This window comes from Saccoglossus kowalevskii, chromosome 12 (genome assembly GCF_978046115.1).
Source record: "Saccoglossus kowalevskii chromosome 12, keSacKowa6.1, whole genome shotgun sequence".
NCBI classification, from domain to species: Eukaryota; Metazoa; Hemichordata; class Enteropneusta; family Harrimaniidae; genus Saccoglossus; species Saccoglossus kowalevskii.
The window spans coordinates 1344346-1367247 of record NC_140652.1 but is presented as its reverse complement, the minus strand read 5'-3'; the positions used below and the strand labels follow the sequence as shown (position 1 = coordinate 1367247).

Genomic DNA, 22902 nt, shown 5'->3' with positions numbered 1-22902 from the left:
TTGTAATTTCTTTCAATTTGAATTAGTTGTATTGCAATGCATTAGTAATAATAATAATAATAATAATATTTATTGCATCTTTAGAAATACAGTATTTCTATCAGTACAGTAGCAATAAAAGTATAATAAATTAGTGTAAATAGTGTAAATGTATACATTCCTTTATTTCATTGTTGAGACTGAGTTATACAGTTTGTTACGTACTACAATTTATCTATATTGGAAAACGGTTATGGGGATTATTAATTTCAATAAACAATATTCAACTATCCTTTGCAACACCAATAATATCATAATGGTAATGTTTATTGGTCTTTGAAACTAGAGGCATTATCAGAGCACATGTCTTATTTTGGAACTCCTGCTAGGATGGTATTCCCAGAATAGTGCCAGTTGTTAAAGAAACATAAAACTTCAATTCTCAACAAGGATGTAAGGACCAGCTACTGGGACAAAGCCCTACTCCCCGCGAAACCCACCAGATACGAAACCCAATTACCGCGAAAGCCACTCACCGCGAAGCTACTAGTTTATATAATAATGTATTTCTAGCGTTTACTGTTAAGCCTAAAAATATAAATTATGTTCTTTCTATAACCATAGACCTTTTACTAAGGTCTATGCTATAACATACACTTTTTAATATGACAAATATCATTTACCCCCCCCCCCCCCCCGGGTACTTTGCACTATGTTTAATGATACATTCCCTCTTTGGTCAACATTTTTGATAATCAATGCAGTTTATTCAAGTCTCATTGGAATATTGTTTGACTACAAAAAAGTTTAGGATAGACAATAATTTGTAGGTATGGTATGGTTAGTGGAACCACACATATATGCGAAGCACATATAGTGAGTTTTTGCATTCTGTATGCATTTCTATGTGTATGTTTTTTATTTTGCTTTTATTAATTTTTATATAAATTCGTATTATAAACTAATTATGGACATTATGGATGAGACCACAGAGCTACATGTATATCAGCTGAAAAGCTTCTTGTTTAATGATGATGAACTCCATTATTTGTACCCTTAGAAAGAAGTGCTTTCTAATATCATGTTTATGTGAACAATTTCATTGTTACACCTGTATATATGTGTACAACTTTCATACTATAATAACATATTCAACTCCCATAGATGAAAACAGAAAATCATCTGTAGTGAAACCATGATTATGTTCCACCAATAAGTTGAGAGTGCAACTTAGTGGAGAAATAAAAAATACAATTCTTCCTAACTAGTATTTTTATTTTTATTTGACCTAATGAACTTGGCCTTTGTATTGATTGGCTTATGCATATGGTTGGTGTTACTTGAGTGAGTCATTCGTTTGAAGCATTGTCCTGGTACAGGTATGCGAATAATTGATGCTATTTATAACAATTATTATATGTACATGTATAGCTTTGTGTTGTTATATTGTGGTCACATCTGGTTCTATGCTAAATCTCTCTCAGTTATACTAGTACATTTTAAATGCAATGGTAGTTTCAATGTCAATCTACAGTATGTTATCAAATGGCCACTTGGTGGCACTGTCTGCCACAAATACATGTGACTTAGATTTCTATTTATTTGTGTTTGGTAAAAACTGATATTTTTTGCTTCTCATTAAAACCAGGATTCATACACTTGTAGTACTCTCTTATTTCTAAAACAAAATTTTAGTCAGAGTTTTGCAGCAAAAATTTGTAATATATTATATTGTTTGGGGACTTGTGATGTTATATTCTGTTTAACACATGCATGGACAAACACCCATCCCCAATTTTGATACAATAAAGAAATTGTCCTGGCATATTACGCCCAGGGAGTCTTTTTCTACACTTGTAATAAAAAAAATAAAAAAAATCTATTTTTGTTTGTTGTATTAACAGTTGATTTCCTTGCAGTCTGTTGTGATTCTGATAAAAAGTCTTGAAAAATAAATGTAAAACAAGGGGTGAACGTTAAATAGCCGTGACAGCAAAATAGGTAATTAGACGTTCTGCCTTCAGGGCATTGCTGTTTACGTAATTTACAGTTATGTTTCAAGATTTTTTTATCAGAAAAATGTATAATAAAGCAGAAACGGTAGTTCTCTTGCAGAAATACGTCGTGACCCTGAAAAGGGCCGTTTGGTTTGTGTTTCTTTAGAAACGATTCAAACATATCTTAAAGTATCGAAAGCCGCAAAGCAAGCGTCGCACTTGTTGAAACCAATGTTGCAATATTGTAGCAACCCGTACCTGGGATAGTGGTTGAAAGCAGGTTGTTTTTGCTTTATAAAATATTTGGTAGCAGCTTGCGAGTCCATAACTGGGGCCAGTAATTTTGCAATGTCACGCCGATGACTTGACCTCTATGATGAAACACAAGTAGTGATGTCATTCTTAGCCAATCAGTAAAGGAGACGCGACCCCATTTTTCTTGTCTCTTTATTGTGATTAGACATGCCAAGCTGACAGACAGCGAAATCCGTGGATTAAAAGTGCTAAGTCCAAATTGTGTGCGATGACATCCACGAACTTTAGAACGAAGCTGTAGGGATTTTGTTAGACAGTGACAGTGACGCCGACTTGAACTTTGAGGGTTTTAAGTTTGACGAAGATGGCAATGAATTTTTTCAAACTACTATGAACTTTCGTAATTTTTACTGTGTAAATTCGTAAATTATTATTGTTCATGTATGACTGTTGATCCGATATTTGTCAAAACCGGGGTTAATTTTACGCAGTTTTGTCAATTTTTGTGAAATTTCTGGTCTTACCCGGACAACTACAGTATATTCTGTGAGAGACCTTGAGTTTAACAAAGTTCATGTTATATTCTGTGAGGGATCTTGAGTTTAACACAGTTTATGTTATATCCTATGTGAAACCTGAAGCCTGTTTATCCAGTGTGTGGTTCTTATATAACATGGATATTGTATGTCAGTAATAACCTGATACATCCATACACATTAGGTGGTACTTCAAAAATAGATTTACTAAAACAGTATCGGTGTCACATTTCTGATTTATGTTTATCAATACATGGTATATGTACATGTACCTGTGTTTGTCTAAAAATCTGAAAACAGAATGTCTTTTGTTGTAATTACCATATTAACTCTAAGAAGTGCATCTCCAATAGAAGTGTATATAAACCCAAATTACTTAATCATCACCATATTACTTAGTAGAGTCTGGGGGAGTTAGTTGTTGTGCAGCACATACCATATTACTTAGTAGAGTCTGAGGGAGTTAGTTGTTGTGCAGCACATATCATATTACTTAGTAGAGTCTGAGGGAGTTGGTTGTTGTGCAGCACATACCATATTACTTAGTAGAGTCTGAGGGAGTTGGTTGTTGTGCAGCACATACCATATTACTTAGTAGAGTCTGGGGGAGTTAGTTGTTGTGCAGCACATACCATATTACTTAGTAGAGTCTGAGGGAGTTAGTTGTTGTGCAGCACATACCATATTACTTAGTAGAGTCTGAGGGAGTTAGTTGTTGTGCAGCACATACCATATTACTTAGTAGAGTCTGAGGGAGTTAGTTGTTGTGCAGCACATACCATATTACTTAGTAGAGTCTGAGGGAGTTACCGTATTACCCCGGGCACGCGCCCAGGGGCCTGAACGTACAAAATCGGGAAAAATTGGGGGTGGGCGCTTACCCGAGGACCACCCCAAAAAAGATTTTAAAAAGTTGTTTTTGTGATCGTATGATAAGGTCAAATAAAGGAATGCTTTCGTACACTTTGTACACGTACTTATTTCTTGATTTATGTGAGGTTTCAATAAACGTGAGCACTCGGTCAAGATCTGTGGGAACACTAAGACACAGGGTCGAATTTCAAGAATAAAACTTGTTTTATGTCAGCGAATGAAGTTGTATTACTCACTGAAATTGGCTACAAAATATGGTAAGTATTGTAATCAATGCACGGTTAATTTTTTAGTAACCGTGATCAGTGAAAGTCGAAACGGCCGGGAAAAACTACCGCTTGTAATCCAAGATGGCGATGACCTCATTAGCATAATTGATACATCGCATCGTAATTACTGAAGAATAGCAGACAGGGTTATGAAACAAATAAACCTTTTATTACTGATGTGAAATGTTTACAAACTAATGTGAATACATAAACATATCCAAATGGCGATACATAAAAAACAAACTAAAAATAAACTCTGATCGACCTCATTAACATGATTTATTCACGCACCCACACACATGACAAAATTATGATGCAACAAGTTCCCACCGTCGGCATGCCTCATTATGGTTATCGTAATGGACTTGAGGTCGGCAAAATGTTTTTTTCTTCAACGACAGAAAAATAATCCACATGACCGTAATGCCATAGCTGTGATGAGGGATGGAAAGAAAGTAGCAATGTCTCAAAAGTGCTAGCTCCCGTTCACAGTCAGCTGGCATCGATGTCGCTGGGTGTATATGATAGAGGGAAGTTGTGCAACCAAATTTGCCGAGTTCGCAGTTTTTCGCCGATAAAAAAACTAAGGCAAAAACTCACGGTTTTTCGGCATTTTTGTAATAACGACATTATCCTCTATCAATAATCCGCCCCAAATAGAAACATTTCCACTAATTCTTGTGTTTTTTCGACGTTTTTCGAAAAACCTGCGAAAGTAGAATATTCCGGAGGGCGTGAAACGGAAGAGCCAAACTTAACGCGTAAAAATAGAACGTGTATTTTGACCTCTACGTGACCAACCAATGGCTGGACACGGATACGTTTTTGGTCGTTGCCAAAGAGCCCCGCGTCCATCGCCTGGCGATGCTCTTCCAATGAGTTTTTACGTAAAAACACAAACAAAACGGCCCTTTTCAGGGCCACCACACACTCCAAAAAGAGAACTACCGTAACAAACACACTATTTAAATAAATCAAACGCGTTCGTTTTTGACAAATAAAACTTTATTGTTGACCTAATTCTTGGCTAAAAATCACCCTGGGCGTTTAACCGAGGATGTCCCCAACATGTAACTTTTGTGAAAACAGGGGGGTGGGCGCTTGCCCAGGGAGGGGCGCGTGCCCGGGGTAATACGGTAGTTGTTGTGCAGCACATTTTAAATATATATGTACATGTACAGCAGTTTGTAAGTTATATGTAGCTTTCAAGCAGCTTAATGTTACCTTAGTAGCTAAATGTTAAGTTAAACTTGGACCATACTCATATACACACTAATAGCATAAAAACACATCAGTCTGACTGATCTGTTGCATGTTGGGATAGGGTATACTGACAGATGACAATTTTTATTTCAGGTGGTAGCAGTAACACAGTCAGTATGCAGTACAGAGAGGATGAAACAAATTATGGCGATTGTTTGTTTGAACAGTTTGTACATGCAAACACATTCCGTACAATCCTCAATACTTTTAAAGAATTATGTGACTTCCTGCAAATCCAGCCAGATGATTTCAAGTCATGTTATCCATTTCTGAAGAACAGATTGACATCATGGAAAGCAAAGACACTATGGAATAAATTAGATAAAAGGGCTTCACATAAAGAATACAAGAGAGGAAAAGCATGTGCCAATACTAAGGTATATCAGTACATATTTATCACCATTGCAGGGGTCATAGTTCAAGATTTATAATCATTATGCATGAGTTCTAAAGGTCACACATCCTGGCACTCTCTTTGACCACAAAAGGTCACACATCCTGGTACTCTCTGTGACCACAAAAGGTCACACATTCTGGTACTCTCTGTGACCTCTAAAGGTCATACATCCTGGTATTCTCTGTGACCACAAAAGGTCAAACATCCTGGTACTCTCTGTGACCTCTAAAGGTCACACATCCTGGCATTCTCTGTGACCTCTAAAGGTGACACATCCTGGCATTCTCTGTGACCTCTAAAGTCATGTATTTTGTTACTCTGTGTAACCTCTAAATATGATGTTTGTTTGCAGGTGTTTGTGATTGGTTGTGGTCCATGTGGTTTACGTACTGCTATTGAAGCCTCCCTTCTTGGTGCTAAAGTTGTCGTCGTAGAGAAAAGAGATAGATTTTCCAGGAACAATGTACTTCATCTGTGGCCTTATGTTATTGAAGATCTAAAAAGTTTGGCTGCCAAAAAATTTTACGGCAAATTTTGTGCTGGCTCAATTGAACACATCAGTAAGTAATGACTTTTAGCAACATTCAATGATCTTTAATATTCTTCAATGAATGTTAATGATTTTCAATGACTTTTAACAAACTCCAATGTAGTAGTGTTAATCTCACTTTGTGTTTTATGATCATTCATAACATTTCTGAATTTGTGTTCATTTCTGTTTTTAGACTACTGTAAGTAATTTCAATTCTGTGTGTGCGTGTGTGTGTATTGTCATATTTCTGAAATTTTATTGAAGATGAAACATGTGAATAACATAAAAGAAAATAATATTTAAAAAAACGACTTGCTGTTGGTATTGACTTGCACTACCACTGGTGAACTTGACCTACATGTGTAAGGAAGATCATAGTGCATTTATTTTAATTGGGATATAGTTATTTAGCTAATGGTTTTTTTATAAAAGTGCTAAACAGAATGCTGATGGTTAAATGTTGAGTTACACATAAATTGTACTGTATATTCAAACTGTTGCTACTATGAGGCAGCAATCGTTACTCATTGGATATACCTGCTACTATTTTACACAAAAGAATACTTTATCATGTGGAAAAAAGTTTATTCTCATTATTTACCAAAGTGCAACAGTGTTTCTAATATTTAGATATTTGTTAGTTAAAGTGTTTCTGATATTTCAGCTGTTATTTTTCTGATATTTAGATATTCGGCAATTACAGTGTATTTTTCTGATATTTAGGTATTCGACAGTTAAAGTGTATTTTTCTGATATTTAGGTATTCGGCAGTTACAGTGTATTTTTCTGATATTTAGGTATTTGACAGTTACAGTGTATTTTTCTGATATTCAGGTATTTGACAGTTACAGTGTATTTTTCTGATATTTAGGTATTCGACAGTTACAGTGTATTTTTCTGATATTTATGTATTCGGCAGTTACAGTGTATTTTCCTGATTTTTAGGTATTCAACAGTTACAGTGTATTTTTCTGATATTTAGGTATTCGGCAGTTACAGTGTATTTTTCTGATATTTATGTATTCGGCAGTTACAGTGTATTTTTCTGATATTTAGGTATTCGACAGTTACAGTGTATTTTTCTGATATTCAGGTATTCAACAGTTACAGTGTATTTTGCTGATATTTAGGTGTTCGGCAGTTACAGTGTATTTTTCTGATATTTAGGTATTCGACAGTTACAGTGTATTTTTCTGATATTTAGGTATTCGACAGATACAGTGTATTTTTCTGATATTTATGTATTCGGCAGTTACAGTGTATTTTCCTGATTTTTAGGTATTCGACAGTTACAGTGTATATTACTGAAGGTATCCCTATTATACGGTGTTGAAGTTCATGGAAATGTAACATTTGAAGGATTGCTGGAACCTCCAGAAGAACAGGAAGAACAAAGTATGTACATGTAGTCTCTTTTAATTTTATTGTAAAATAAGGAGCACTGACATACATACATTAATCCAAAATCCATAGTCATATAGAGATTTCAACTAGATACAATGGACATATAATAATATACATGTGACAATGTATGTTTACACACGTACATGTACTGTAAGTAGAACAATGTGTGCATTAGTACACTAGTAGAAAATGAGGTGATCAGTCTTGGAGCATTCACAATAAACAGCATACAAAAGAATGATATCTTCTGTAATGTGGCCATTGTTGTCAGTTGTTGAAAGTAAAGAAATTAGTGAATACTAAAATTATCAACTTTGTAAAAATAGTAATTTATTAGACTTTAAAATGGCTTAAAAGGAAACATACAACTTAACAAAAAAAAACTATAAAACAATCATACATGTAAATCATTCAGTTTTCCATTTTTGAATTTCAATAGGCAGGTGACAAAGTTTCCTTTTTAGCTCCGTTGTCGACTTTGTCGAGCGGAGCTTATCATATGAGTGATTGTCCGTCGTCCGTGTCAATGTTTCGACTTCTTCTTGAAAACTACAAGCCTGAATGCTTTGATACTTGGTGTATATGTACCTTGGGTAGACCTCTCTCAGATTTGTTCATTTCATTATGATATCTTCAATTCTCTAATTTTGGTGAATATTTTTGTCATTTTTAGTAAAAAGTGATATTTTCGACTTCTTGTTGAAAACCGCAAGTGCAATTGCTTTGATATTACATATATAGGTACTACATGTGGACCTCTCTCAGATTTGTTCATTTTGTAATGATATCTTTAATTCTCTAATTTTGGTGAATATTTTTGTAATTTTTGGTAAAAAGTGATATTTTCGACTTCTTGTTGAAAACCGCAAGTCCAATTGCTTTGATATTTACATATATAGGTACTACATGTTGACCTCTCTCAGATTTATTCATTTTGTAATGATATCTTCAATTCTCTAATTTTGGTGAATATTTTTGTAATTTTTGGTAAAAAGTGATATTTTCGACCTCTTGTTGAAAACCGCAAGTCCAATTGCTTTGATATTACATATATAGGTACTACATGTGGACCTCTCTCAGATTTGTTCATTTTGTAATGATATCTTTAATTCTCTAATTTCGGTGAATATTTTTGTAATTTTTGGTAAAAAGTGATATTTTCGACTTCTTGTTGAAAACCGCAAGTCCAATTGCTTTGATATTACATATATAGGTACTACATGTGGACCTCTCTCAGATTTGTTCATTTTCTAATGATATCTTCAATTCTCTAATTTTGGTGAATATTTTTGTAATTTTTGGTAAAAAGTGATATTTTCGACCTCTTGTTGAAAACCGCAAGTCCAATTGCTTTGATATTACATATATAGGTACTACATGTGGACCTCTCTCAGATTTGTTCATTTTGTAATGATATCTTTAATTCTCTAATTTCGGTGAATATTTTTGTAATTTTTGGTAAAAAGTGATATTTTCGACTTCTTGTTGAAAACCGCAAGTCCAATTGCTTTGATATTACATATATAGGTACTACATGTGGACCTCTCTCAGATTTGTTCATTTTCTAATGATATCTTCTGTTCTTTAATTGCCATGTGCATTGCTAACAGCGGAGCTATCTCAGCCGAGAGGCTGCTTGTTTGATGTATTGTTTCATAAATCCATATTTATTGCCAATAATGATTGTTGTGTAGACTATATGTATTAAATTAATTCTAAAAAACATTTTTGAAAACAAATTATGATGTTAATTTGTATTCAGGGATTGGATGGAAGGCTTTGGTATCACCATCAAGCCACCCTGTAGCAGACTACGAGTTTGATGTCTTGATTGGTGCTGATGGGAAAAGGAATACACTGGGAGGTATGCAAAAACCACATGTATTGAATGAGCTGGTTAACCACTTACATACATCGGACTAACTCTAGTAGGGGATCTCATTAGCATTTTATTCAGATTTGTGTCACTAATGTAAAGTTATCATATCATGTAGTTATCATTTAAGAGGCTTTGTTGTTTGAAACATCACAATTGTGACGTTCAAACAAGACCCAGCCGGGAGTTGGTCAGATCTATGTGTGGTTTTCACAATAAAACAAAATGATAAAAATGACAAGAGGTGTTAAAATAAACAGAGACAAATTATACTTAAAATCCAGACCATATTTGCAACAACCTTATTTGCAACAACCTTATCATAAATTGTTCGCCATATTAATCCCTCTCAGCTTTCTCATACAAAATTAAATCAAGGTATATATTATTTTATTGTTAACAGGGTTTAAGAGGAAAGAATTTCGAGGTAAACTTGCAATTGCAATCACCGCTAATTTTATCAACCGATTCACCCTTGCTGAGCAACGTGTGGAAGAAATCAGTGGTGTGGCTTACATCTTTAATCAGAAATTCTTTCAAGATTTGAAAGCACAGACTCTTATAGACCTTGAGAACATTGTGTACTATAAAGATGAGACGCATTACTTTGTGATGACAGCAAAGAAACAAAGTCTACTGGAGAAGGGAGTTTTGTTAGAGGTATGTGAAATTCTGCCAAGCACAGCTTTGATTAGTTTACAACCTACAGACACAACACATTTATTTATTTAGACTTTAAGCTATGATATGTATGTCTTCAATGTCATCATAAATAGCATCTAAATAAAGTGTCACTGTTTCGCAGATGTTAAAATGTCTGGAACAATGTGCTGCTGAGGAAGAGATCATAGAACCCATAGTGTATATACTCCTGAGGGAAGGGGGTGGCAGCCCTGGGGTAAAATCAGAGATCCTAAAAGATCCTACAGTGAGCCAATGTAATGACAAATACTTCATGTTTTGCCAACATTTTAAGTCTTTATCTATAATTAGATGTGATGCAATTTTAAATTAAAAAAAAGTTGTATTTTAGTGATTAATTAGTCCCCGTTCGGACGAAGTCCGGAAACGGGGACTTATGTTTTAACCTCTGTGTGTCCGTGTGTCAGTATGTGCGTGCGTCCATGCGTGCGTGCATCCGTGCGTGCATCCGGACCTGTATCTTAGAAATGCCTGGACCAATCACAATCAAACTTCACACATACATCATACATGATATTATACATATGCACGTCAATTTGTTTCACGATCTGATTCAAGATGGCCGAATGGCGGCCATTTTTGTGCTAAAAATCAAGCATTTCTCGGCTGTTTACACATGGATTATGTTCAAACTTAGTATATACATTAGACATTATAGGACCTTGATGCACATCATTTTGTTTTACGATCTGATTCAAGATGGCCGAATGGCGGCCATTTTTGTGCTAAAAAATCCTAAAAATCAAGCATTTCTCAGCTGTTTACAGATGGATTTTGTTCAAACTTGGTATATACATTAGACATTTTGGGACCTTGATGCAAATAATTTTGTTTTACAGATAAGATTCAAAATGGCCGACTGGCGGCCATTTTGTTTTAATGAATGTGGTTCTCGTGCCATATCTCTGACTTGCTTTCACTGATTATGTTCAAATTTTAAATATTCATTATACATCATGTCATAGATAGACAGATATATTGGTTTGATGATCCTATTCAAAATGGCCAAATGGTGGCCATTTTTGTGCTAAAAAATCATCAAATATCAAGCATTTCTGGCATTTATGGATGGATTTCGTTCAAACTTGGTACATATATTAGACATTACAGGTTTCTGATGCACATCATTTATTTTTCAGATCGGATTCAAAATGGCTGTCTGGCGGCCATTTTGTTTTAATGATTGGGCTTCTAGAGCCATATTTCTTAAATGCTTTGACTGATTATATTCAAATTTTATATATTCGTCATACATCATGTTATATATATATATACATGTATTCAAAATGGCTGATTTGAATGCTGTTCCAGAGCAATATCTCTCAATATGGACAAGTACTTGTTTGACGATCAGATACAAATGTCAATCATTTTTATATTAAAAAATCATATTCCTAACATGGTTATATTCCAGCTATATTACTATAAACAAAACTATATATCTTAAATTTGATAACTAACGGGGACTGTGTCATCCATGCATGGCTTGTTCAAATTTCAAACGGTGAAAGTCATGGAGAGTCATCAAAATTGCTCCATGAATAAGTTTTTAGAATAAGATATCTACATGTACATGTATCTATCTCAACTAATGTATTGTGCTTGTCTTAATAGGATTATACAGACACAGAGTCACTTCTGTCGCCTGAAAATATCAGCCAGGAAGCTTTATTACAATATGCAAGAGAAGCAGCAGATTTTTCATCTAATCACAAACTTCCAAGATTAGACTTTGCTTTAAATCACTATGGGTTACCAGATGTTGCTATGTTTGATTTTACATCTATGTTTGCTGCTGAGACTGCTGCCAGAGTGGTGGAACGAAATGGATGTCAATTATTGGTAGCGCTTGTTGGTGATAGTTTACTAGAGGTAAGTACCAGTATACCTAGTGTAGATTAGATATTATCACAGACTATCAATAACTATCACCAGCTGTAAATGCAGCTAGCATATGAATCCTATGCTTAGTTTCATAAAATTAGGATTTCTCTGTCTTTTTGTCATGTGATAAAAAGGTAATCACCTGGTATCACATACACTGTATTCATAGAGTTGGTTGATAGTTGATAGCTGGTTGATAGTCATTTTTGGCTGAATTATTCACTCAATTTGGGTTTGTAAACAGTACTAATCCATGAATTCACTCATATCAATCAGCTCAATAGTATACTTAAAACGAAATGTTGCAATGTCTGGACTATAAATTCGATAAAACTATTTGTATTGTTTTTTGCAGCCATTTTGGCCGACAGGATCTGGATGTGCTCGGGGCTTCCTAGGTGTTTTTGACACTGCCTGGATGATAAAGAGTTGGGCCTCGGGAAGAAAGACTCCACTGGAAGTACTTGCAGAAAGAGAAAGCATATATCGACTTCTTGCTCAAACAACGCCAGAAAACCTACACAAAAACTTCCACCAGTACACTATTGATCCACGAAGTCGATACCCAAATTTGAATATGAAAGCAGTTGATCCAGAGTCTGTTTTAAGTCTGTATGATGATGGAACAGACGTTAGGTTGGAGTCTCTCAAGTTAGAAAAAGTGAAAACCAAGGTACAGCGAAAAGGTTAGTATACATGACAATTTTTTTTTAGTTTTGATTCAATGTTATGAATTCAGTTTGATTTTCACATATTGTTGACATACAAATGCCAGATTAATAGTTTCAGTGTACCATGACATAGTCTCACATACCATAATGGTTTTAATAATCTTCTCATAACATAACATATTCTCAGTTCTAAGCCAGCACAATGTTTGTGTACTCAGTTATTGTGTCACTTTATCAAAGTGTGTTCAGACCATACGTTGTTTGCCTATTCAGTCCAAAGCCAGGATGTTGTTTGTTTACTCAGTTACTGCGTCATTTTATCTGAGAATTCAGACCAAATCCAGCAGCTTGTTTGTCTACTCAGTTACTGCATCATTTTATCTGAGAATTCAGACCAAATCCAGCAGCTTGTCTGTCTACACTGTTACTGCATCATTTTATCTGAGAATTCAGACCGAAGCCAGCAAATTGTCTGTCTACACTGTTACTGCATCATTTAATCAGAGAATTCAGACCAAATCTAGCAGCTTGTTTGTCTACTCAGTTACTGCATCATTTTATCTGAGAATTCAGACCAAATCCAGCAGCTTGTTTGTCTACTCAGTTACTGCATCATTTTATCTGAGAATTCAGACCAAATCCAGCAGCTTGTCTGTCTACACTGTTACTGCATCATTTTATCTGAGAATTCAGACCGAAGCCAGCAAATTGTCTGTCTACACTGTTACTGCATCATTTTATCCAGCCAGGAGCCATGCTGTTACTGTATCATCTATTCAGCAGCTACTCTACTCTGTTGTCTCATTTTGTCTGAGTAGCCAATTGGTGTCTCATTAAGTGCATCTTCATTCAGGTAAATCAACTCATACATGTAGCTTATTGTATACTCCAATTGAAGACTGTTGTTAATTATTACCACGACTCTGATTGTCATATTTGGGCATTCCAACCATATTTGGGCATTCCAACCATATTTGGGCATTCTAACTAAGCTTTCACATCATTCACAAGACATCAATAATCAAGTTGCTAAATCTTTATAAATAGATGAAGATTATCCTGACACTGATGAGGAGGAGGATGTTGTTGGCTGTAACCATGGCAATGGGGAAATGATGGTAGACAAAGGGGAGGATTATTGTGGATTTAGTCAACCCTCTCAAGCTCTGAAGTTCTTTCAAGAGCTAAATAATGAGTTTCACAGCAAGGTGCAAAATTTATCACATGTTAGTATCAACCCAACTACCACAAAGTATATGGATAAACGTTCCTTATCTAGTAGCTCTGCTGATATGGCTTTGAATGACAAAGACATAAACAATTGTTTTTTAAAGTGCAGAATATTTGAGACTTTGCATGAACAGATGAACTTAACAGACAATGCTGAAGCAGCATTGCAGAGTGTTGATGAATTCAAGATTGTTAAACCAATAAAGAAAGAAACCATCAAGAAAAGAAGATCTCGGTATTGGCTGAAAGATGAAGGATTGGAACCAATTTATCCTTTTCCATACTTTCCGTATCAAAGATTCACTAACAACTTGTGGAATTGTGAAAAGAAGAATGGCAAAGATGAGGAGAATGTTTTACAGAAGGCATCACAACTATGGCCAAGAATAAAAGACTTGAAATTAGAAAATGAATGCGAATCTTTTGACAGTGTTGAAAGTTGTGAACAATTTATTGTGGATAGATCTATTAAACGAGAACCAATGTCTCACAATGATAAGCATGACTTAGTGACAGAACCTGTGTATAATGATGATGGACTTGAGTTAGTGACGGATCATGCAGGTCATGTTGAAAAACTTGAGGTAGGGATTGATCCTATCGGTCATGATAATGGACTTGATGCAGTGACAGATCCTACACTTCATGATGATGGACTTGAGATAGTGACAGATCTTGTGGGTCATGATGATGGTCTTGAGGTAGTGACAGATCCTATGGTTCATGATGATGGACATAAGTTAGTGACACATTCTGTGGGTCATGACGATGGACTTGAGTTAGTGACACATTCTGTGGGTCATGACGATGGACTTGAGTTAGTGACAGATCCTATGGGTCATGATGATGAACATGAATTAGTGACAGATCCTGTGGTCCATGATGATGGACTTGAGGTAGTGACAGATCCTATGGTCCATGATGATGGACTTGAGGTAGTGACAGATCATGTGAGTCATGATGATGAACATGAGGTAGTGACAGATCGTGTGGTTCATGATGATGGACTTGAGTTAGTGACAGATCCTGTGGGTCATGATGATGAACATGAATTAGTGACAGATCCTGTGGTCCATGATGATGGACTTGAGGTAGTGACAGATCCTATGGTTCATGATGATGGACTTGAGGTAGTGACAGATCCTGTGAGTCATGATGATGAACATGAGGTAGTGACAGATCCTGTGGGTCATGATGTTGGACTTGAGTTAGTGACACATTCTGTTGGTCATGATGATGGACATGAGTTAGTGACAGATCTTGTGGGTCATGATGATGGACATGAGTTAGTGACAGGTCCTGTGGGTCATGATGATGGACATGAGTTAGTGACACATTCTGTGGGTCATGATGATGGACTTGAGTTAGTGACAGGTCCTGTGGGTCATTTTGATGGACATGAGTTAGTGACAGATCTTGTGGGTCATGATGATGGACATGAGTTAGTGACAGATCCTGTGGGTCATGATGATGGACTTGAGTTAATGACAGATCTTGTGGGTCATGATGATGGACATGAGTTAGTGACAGATCTTGTGGGTCATGATGATGGACATGAGTTAGTGACAGATCCTGTGGGTCATGATGATGGACTTGAGTTAGTGACAGATCCTGTGGGTCATGATGATGGACATGATTTGGTGACAGATCCTGTGGTCCATGATGATGGACATGAGGTAGTGACAGATCTTGTGGGTCATGATGATGGACTTGAGTTAATGACAGATCCTGTGGGTCATGATGATGGACATGATTTGGTGACAGATCCTGTGGTCCATGATGATGGACATGAGTTAGTGACACATTCTGTGGGTCATGATGATGGACATGAGTTAGTGACACATTCTGTGGGTCATGATGATGGACATGAGTTAGTGACAGATCTTGTGGGTCATGATGATGGACATGAGTTAGTGACAGATCTTGTGGGTCATGATGATGGACTTGAGTTAATGACAGATCCTGTGGGTCATGATGATGGACATGATTTGGTGACAGATCCTGTGGTCCATGATGATGGACTTGAGTTAGTGACACATTCTGTGGGTCATGGTGATGGACATGAGTTAGTGACAGATTCTGTGGGTCATGATGATGGACATGAGTTAGTGACAGATCTTGTGGGTCATGATGATGGACTTGAGTTAATGACAGATCCTGTGGGTCATGATGATGGACATGATTTGGTGACAGATCCTGTGGTCCATGATGATGGACATGAGTTAGTGACACATTCTGTGGGTCATGATGATGGACATGAGTTAGTGACACATTCTGTGGGTCATGATGATGGACATGAGTTAGTGACAGATCCTGTGGGTCATGATGATGGACATGATTTGGTGACAGATCTTGTGGGTCATGATGATGGACTTGAGTTAGTGACAGATTCTGTGGGTCATGATGATGGATATGAGTTAGTGACAGATCGTATGGTTCATGATGATGGAGCCCAACTAACAGACAGAGTGAGAGACGTTTCATTTTCAATTACTGTAAGTGTGATTATTCTAAGCATCTACTTCATGCCAATCACTAATAATTAGTCCCCGTTTCAGGCGCAGCCTGAAAGGCGGACTATATTTTCTTATTTCCCTTTTCATGATTTTCATCCAAAACTACCTCTCCCAACACCACTGAGAGAACAACTGAGCATGCTCAGAATAAATAATTAGCTTAGATTGTAATGCTAGGGTTTTTAGTGATGCCATGACCTGGTCATGACCTTGATCTGAATCAGTGACAGATGGGTCATACCATTACCAATCTCAGTGGAAATTGTAGAGGGGTGCCAGGACTACATTTTGATGGGAATTTTAGTGGTGATACTGAAACAGACCCAGGTCCTGGTAATATACAAAGACCAGAATTAGTCACTTGACCTGAAGATGTCAAGTTGTTATTAAAGGTACATCAAGGTTTACTCAGATTTATGAATGCAGTTTCTTGAGCATGTACATGTATGAGACATACATGTAGTTTGGTTGCACTTGTGTACTGTGAGATTTTGGACCCGGGTCAATGAAAGTTTTCAGTTATCAGATTAAGGGAAATCACTTTATGATGAGTTGTACCTACATAGAGTACATACAATGTATTAATTCAATTGTTTTCATTATGTATTATTTCAACATGAGTATTTTATAATTAAATGAAGGGGACTATGACATTCATGTCTTGTTAGATAGACTCAACAAGACTTTCCTCATGCATGTAATGTGACTCAGATGAACAATTGAATTTTATTTGAATTTTATTATATTGATAGACTGAACAAATGAATGGTTTGTAGTCTTTACTTGATACAAGCTGTTGTCCTATATTTATAAAACTTAGCCAGCCACGGAAATAAAGCTCATGATGAATTTTGCCAAATGATTTATTAATTACTTCTTTTAAAGTTCAATGTAAACTGTCATACAGGTAAGAGATACAAAAAATGTATGAGGATATTACAATTCATTTAAAATAAAATGATGTAGATGACTACTTTGTGACTGGTGAATATGGTTGACTTCCCATTGTTATTTACACTTTGAAGTGCTGTATGTGTTTCTGTATCAGGTTGCTTCAGATGCAAAACCAGCAAAGATTATGCTGCGTAATTAAGATACTATAGTTATACACGCATGGTAACATCAATTCAAAATTTACTGTTTTCATGATAAATATGACAGGTGGACATGTCTGCATTTCTCAAGCAGTTGGCAATATCTTCTTTTAGTACATTTAGACATTGGAAAACAAGAGTGAAAAACTATCATGTCAATAAAACTGAAATTGTATTTTATCTTTAAATGTTTGCTTGCACCAGGAATATTTTTGCATGTAATTATTTCTTCATTCACTTGTTTGCTTTTTCCGTTGCTCTATATTTCCATCGGGAAGACAAACTGGAATGTAATCTGTGTACAACATTGTTTGTCAAAATGAAGAGAACAAATACTATCTTCTTTTTATCTGCCTACTCATTCAAACATTAGCAAAATATATTTACCAAAAGATGTACTTTTTACTCTAAACACCCCACAACACAGTTTTTGAACCTATGTCAATGTGTTTATAAAGCTTTCAAGCAGAAGGATTCAATGATTGATTCATTTTGATATGCTCTCTGTAATTATAATTTATTTAGTTTTTATTGTATTTTTGATATCACGTTGTACATTTTATATAATGTAATAAATGAAATTATTATTATTATTATATATATTTATAAACAATGTTAAGTAATTATTTTGTGCATGTACAAGACTGTTTTCTAACATTAAATTAATATACGTCAGTAAACTTAAACAGTTTTGATTTCAGTGCATTTATTCAGTAAGGTAACTAACATGTGCATGCTTTGAGAAAACATGTAATGTATACAAAAAACAAATGAACTAATTTATTATAATTGATTATTGTTGCTGCAGAAACTAAAATAAATCTCAAATCATTGTCGTCTTATTGTGTAGTTCTTTTTATTAGTCCCCGTTCGGACGCAGTCCGAAAACAGGGACTTATGTTTTAACCTCCGTGTGTGCGTGTGTCTGTGCGTGCGTCCGAACCTGTATCTTAGAAATGCCTGAACCAATCACAATCACACTTCACATATACATCATACATGATATTATACATATGCACGTCAATTTGTTTCACGATCTGATTCAAGATGGCCGAATGGCGGCCATTTTTGTGCTAAAAATCCTAAAAATCAAGCATTTCTCGGCTGTTTACAGATGTATTTTGTTCAAACTTGGTATATACATTAGACATTATGGGACCTTGATGCAAATAATTTTGTTTTTCAGATAAGATTCAAAATGGCCGACTGGCGGCCATTTTGTAGTAATGAATGTGGTTCTCGTGCCATATCTCTGACTTGCTTTCACTGATTATGTTCAAATTTTAAATATTCATTATACTTCATGTTATAGATGGACAGATATATTGGTTTGACGATTCTATTCAAAATGGCCAAATGGTGGCCATTTTTGTGCTAAAAAGCATCAAATATCAAGCATTTCTGGCATTTATGGATGGATTTCGTTCAAACTTGGTACATATATTAGACATTACAGGTTCCTGATGCACATCATTTATTTTTCAGATCGGATTCAAAATGGCTGTCTGGCAGCCATTTTGTTTTAATGAATGGGCTTCTGGACCCATATCTCCGACTTGTTTTGACTGATTACATTCAAATTTTAAATATTCATTATACATCATGTCATAGATAAACAGATATATTGGTTTGACGATCCTATTCAAAATGGCCGAATGGTGGTCATTTTTGTGCTAGAAAATCATCAAATATCAAGCATTTCTGGCATTTATGGATGGATTTCGTTCAAACTTGGTACATACATTAGACATTACGGGTTCCTGATGCACGTCATTTTATTTTTCAGATTGGATTCAAAATGGCTGACTGGCGGCCATTTTGTTTTAATGATTGGGCTTTTAGAGCCATATCTCTTAAATGCTTTGACTGATTATATTCGTTATACATCATGTTATATATATACATGTATTCAAAATGGCTGATTTTGAATACTGTTCCAGAGCAATATCTCTCAATATGGACAAGTACTTGTTTGACGATCAGATACAAATGTCAATCATTTTAATGTTAAAAAATCATATTCCTGACATGGTTATATTCCAGCTATATTACTTAAACAAAACTATATATCTTAAATTTGATAACTAACGGGGACTGTGCCATCCATGCATGGCTTGTTTATAATGACACTTACTGTCATTGATCACATACCATTGTGAATATTTGGACATATCATTATGTAATTATTATTCTCATTCACTGGTGTTGTGTGGTTTCTGACAAATGAACTAAAATAAAGTATGTATCAACTTAAACATTCATCAACTTAGTGTGTACTATGCATTAGTACATGTCCACCAGTTGGGTTTTGGATTGACAAAATAGATGGTACATTTTTGATCGCAATGACATTAATGGTCTTAATTGCCTTAATGAATCTGTAGTTGATTCTATCCACCTGCAGGCATGCACACTACAGTAACTATAATCAACTTTCCTATCCAATCTGTGTGCAGTACATTATTGTTAAACACCATTAAGATGAGTCTAAAATGTGAATTTGTAGATTCACCTCTGCATTTATAAGTGTGTCTTAGACTAGCCCAATCTGCTTCAAATAAATACATTATACCACAAATATACACATGCATTTGTTCAATTCAAGATTTCCAGCTGGCAGCCATTTTTGACTAAAAATACATTAATTTCTGCTATTCCGGAACAGGTTCTTGGCTGTGCTTGGATCAATGGCATTCAAACTTGACAACATTGAACCTTAAGGTAGAAGCCTACTCATAAATTTAAAAACCCAGAATTTATTCATTTTGCAATAAACTGTACTCCAAGGCAATATAAGGATATTGACTTAAAAAAAGTTTAGGGTCACCAGCCTTATTTTCAAGAAATTGATGGTTGTATTTTAGTGGAAAGTCACCATTTTGGCACTATCATAATACTTTTACCATAGGTTCCTATGGCAGAGATATTATGCAATATCTCAAAATCTAGGCTGGTGACATCGGCTGAAAAAATCATATATTGTTAATAATGGAGAACTTTTTGTTCTGAATTATTTTAAAAATCTTGGTTTTAAAAAGTGTCAAAAAATGCAATTTTTCTTTAACATTGTGTTCTATGGAATTGTTCTAAAAATAGCAATTTTCAAGAAATATTATTTCTCAAAAAACTTAACTGTACATAGTAATAAACTAATGAACATTGTCATGCGATTCATGACCAATTTTGTCAAAAACTACCTTAATGCACATAATTTAAGAGCCATGGATTAACTAGTGGCAATTCTAGAGCCATGGATTAACTAGTGGCAATTCTAGAGCCATGGATTAACTAGTGGCAATTCTAGAGCCATAGATTAACTAGTGGCAATTCTAGAGTGATAGATTAACTAGTGGCAATTCTAGAGCCATGGATTAACTAGTGGCAATTCTAGAGCCATGGATTAACTAGTGGCAATTCTAGAGTGATAGATTAACTAGTGGCAATTCTAGAGCCATGGATTAACTAGTGGCAATTCTAGAGCCATGGATTAACTAGTGGCAATTCTAGAGCCATGGATTAACTAGTGGCAATTCTAGAGCCATAGATTAACTAGTGGCAATTGTAGAGCCATGGATTAACTGTGAATATTGAGTTATTCTCTAAACACATAGATCAAATCGAGTAACCTTGTATGACTGTGCATATTATGTTATTATTTATTTGATTTGATTATTTGTAGGTTCCGTGGTTCGTAGTAGTAAACTATTATTGTGGTGTCAGAAGGCTGTTGAGAATTATCCTGGTATACAAGTAGATAACATTACATCATCTTGGAAGAATGGTCTTCTCTTATGTGCAATTATACAAAGATTTAGACCTGATCTTATGTAAGTATGTTAGGTCTTTAGCTGACTATCAAATGCATTTCTCTTAATGTTATATATTTATTATTTAATTATTTAGTAGACCTTGTTTAATGAAGGTAGCCTAGCCCCATTCATACACATACAATGTACACTATTTACAACAACAAAAAACGGCTGTAAAAATCTTTGTTGGCTGCAGAAACTTGTAATAAATGTTCATTGTTGATATATGGGGGCACATGGTTTTGAAATATTTGTACATTAAACCTACTTTCTTTTGAAATATGGTTATATTTTACATATTACAGAAATTATGAATGCCTGAAGGCAGAAGAGGTTGCTGAAAACAACCAGTTGGCATTTGATATCGCTGAGAGAGAGTTTGGTATAACACCAGTAATGACTGGTAAAGAAATGGCCTCCTTAAGTCAACCAGATAAGCTTACTATGGTCGCTTATTTGTCACAATTTTATGAAATATTCAAAGATGAACTACCATTAGAAACTGTCAGTAAGTACCAGTCTGTGTGTGTGTGTGTGTTAGGCTGCTTCAAGTACATGTACAACTGGTGAAATCTACAACTGTACTCAAAAGTTTCTCTTCCCAAACTCACAATGTCATTATGCTTTCAGAACAAGTTGACCTTCCAGAAGAAGAATTCATCCCCGGTCGCAAAGCACAGCGATTATCTCTTCTCACTAGATTAAATAAAAAGTTGTCTCAAAAGAAATCACCTAGAAGAGAGAAGGATTATGGTAATCGAGAAGAAAAAGAAAATCAACGAAAAAGTCCTGCTGGCGGGAGTAGAAGGAGGGTATGTGAGATTCTCTTGTCTTTTAGCCAATCAAAGTTATCTAAATTATCAAGACATTGCTCAGTTGTTGCATTTCTGAGTCATTGCTATGTTATGAGTTATGGCATTGCTGAATGCTATTGCTGAATGGAATTGAATAGAATTGAATAGAATGGAATGGAGTGTTGTGAAATACGGTCACAGTATACAGTGCTACCAAAATCCTACATCTAATCCTGTTGTTCTGACATGTGTTTTGATATTTCTGCATTATTCCCACTAGCAGGAAATAGCTCGTCGTTATCATGAAGACTTACTCAATGCAGAGAATGAAGCCAAGCTGTGGGATAAGAGAGAAGACCTTAATGTGGGTGTTAGAGGAGCCAATAAAGTCAGTGCAATGGCGAATAGCTTGTTTGCACAATTCCAAGAGATAGCTGGAGTCAAACAGACCCCTAGTAAAGCTGTCAATAGACCTGTAAGTACACTATCGATCTACCACCCCCAAAATAAATGCTGTGTTCCATATATTTTCTGGCGTACATGTATATGTATGGACCATTTTATTATCTCTACAGGTTGGTTAACTATATAAGATTCTCTACTTCATTTCTTGCACCTTCTTCCAGCACCAATAGTTAATAGTAAGCACTCATTTTTAAAAGCATTTCAAAATTATGACCAACATATCATCTTAAAATGGACATCAAACTGGAATGTTATGTACACCTCCATCAATATCATATAGTTCGTTTTAATCTAGTTACAGTATTTTCTCCATTAGAAGCACACCATCAATAGAAGTACATGTACCGTATTTTTTT

The 22902-nt window shown here is 35.3% G+C and overlaps 1 protein-coding gene across 5 annotated transcripts in view; it reads left to right on the top strand.

The window, feature by feature from the left end:
- LOC102804647 (uncharacterized) overlaps positions 1-22902 on the top strand; it is a 91968-nt gene that overhangs the window by 29110 nt on the left and 39956 nt on the right. For 4 of the 5 annotated variants that reach the window (XM_085506333.1, XM_085506332.1, XM_085506331.1 and 1 more), the window contains exons 2-12: positions 5266-5549; positions 5922-6129; positions 7380-7496; positions 9268-9369; positions 9785-10041; positions 11698-11955; positions 12323-12653; positions 21158-21305; positions 21593-21795; positions 21918-22099; positions 22362-22556. In XM_085506333.1, coding sequence (XP_085362459.1) covers positions 5289-5549; positions 5922-6129; positions 7380-7496; positions 9268-9369; positions 9785-10041; positions 11698-11955; positions 12323-12653; positions 21158-21305; positions 21593-21795; positions 21918-22099; positions 22362-22556 — 2262 coding nt within the window. In that variant the 5' untranslated portion in view covers positions 5266-5288. The remainder of the gene's footprint in view (positions 1-5265; positions 5550-5921; positions 6130-7379; positions 7497-9267; positions 9370-9784; positions 10042-11697; positions 11956-12322; positions 12654-21157; positions 21306-21592; positions 21796-21917; positions 22100-22361; positions 22557-22902) is intronic. The other variant, XM_085506330.1, reaches the window with a different exon arrangement.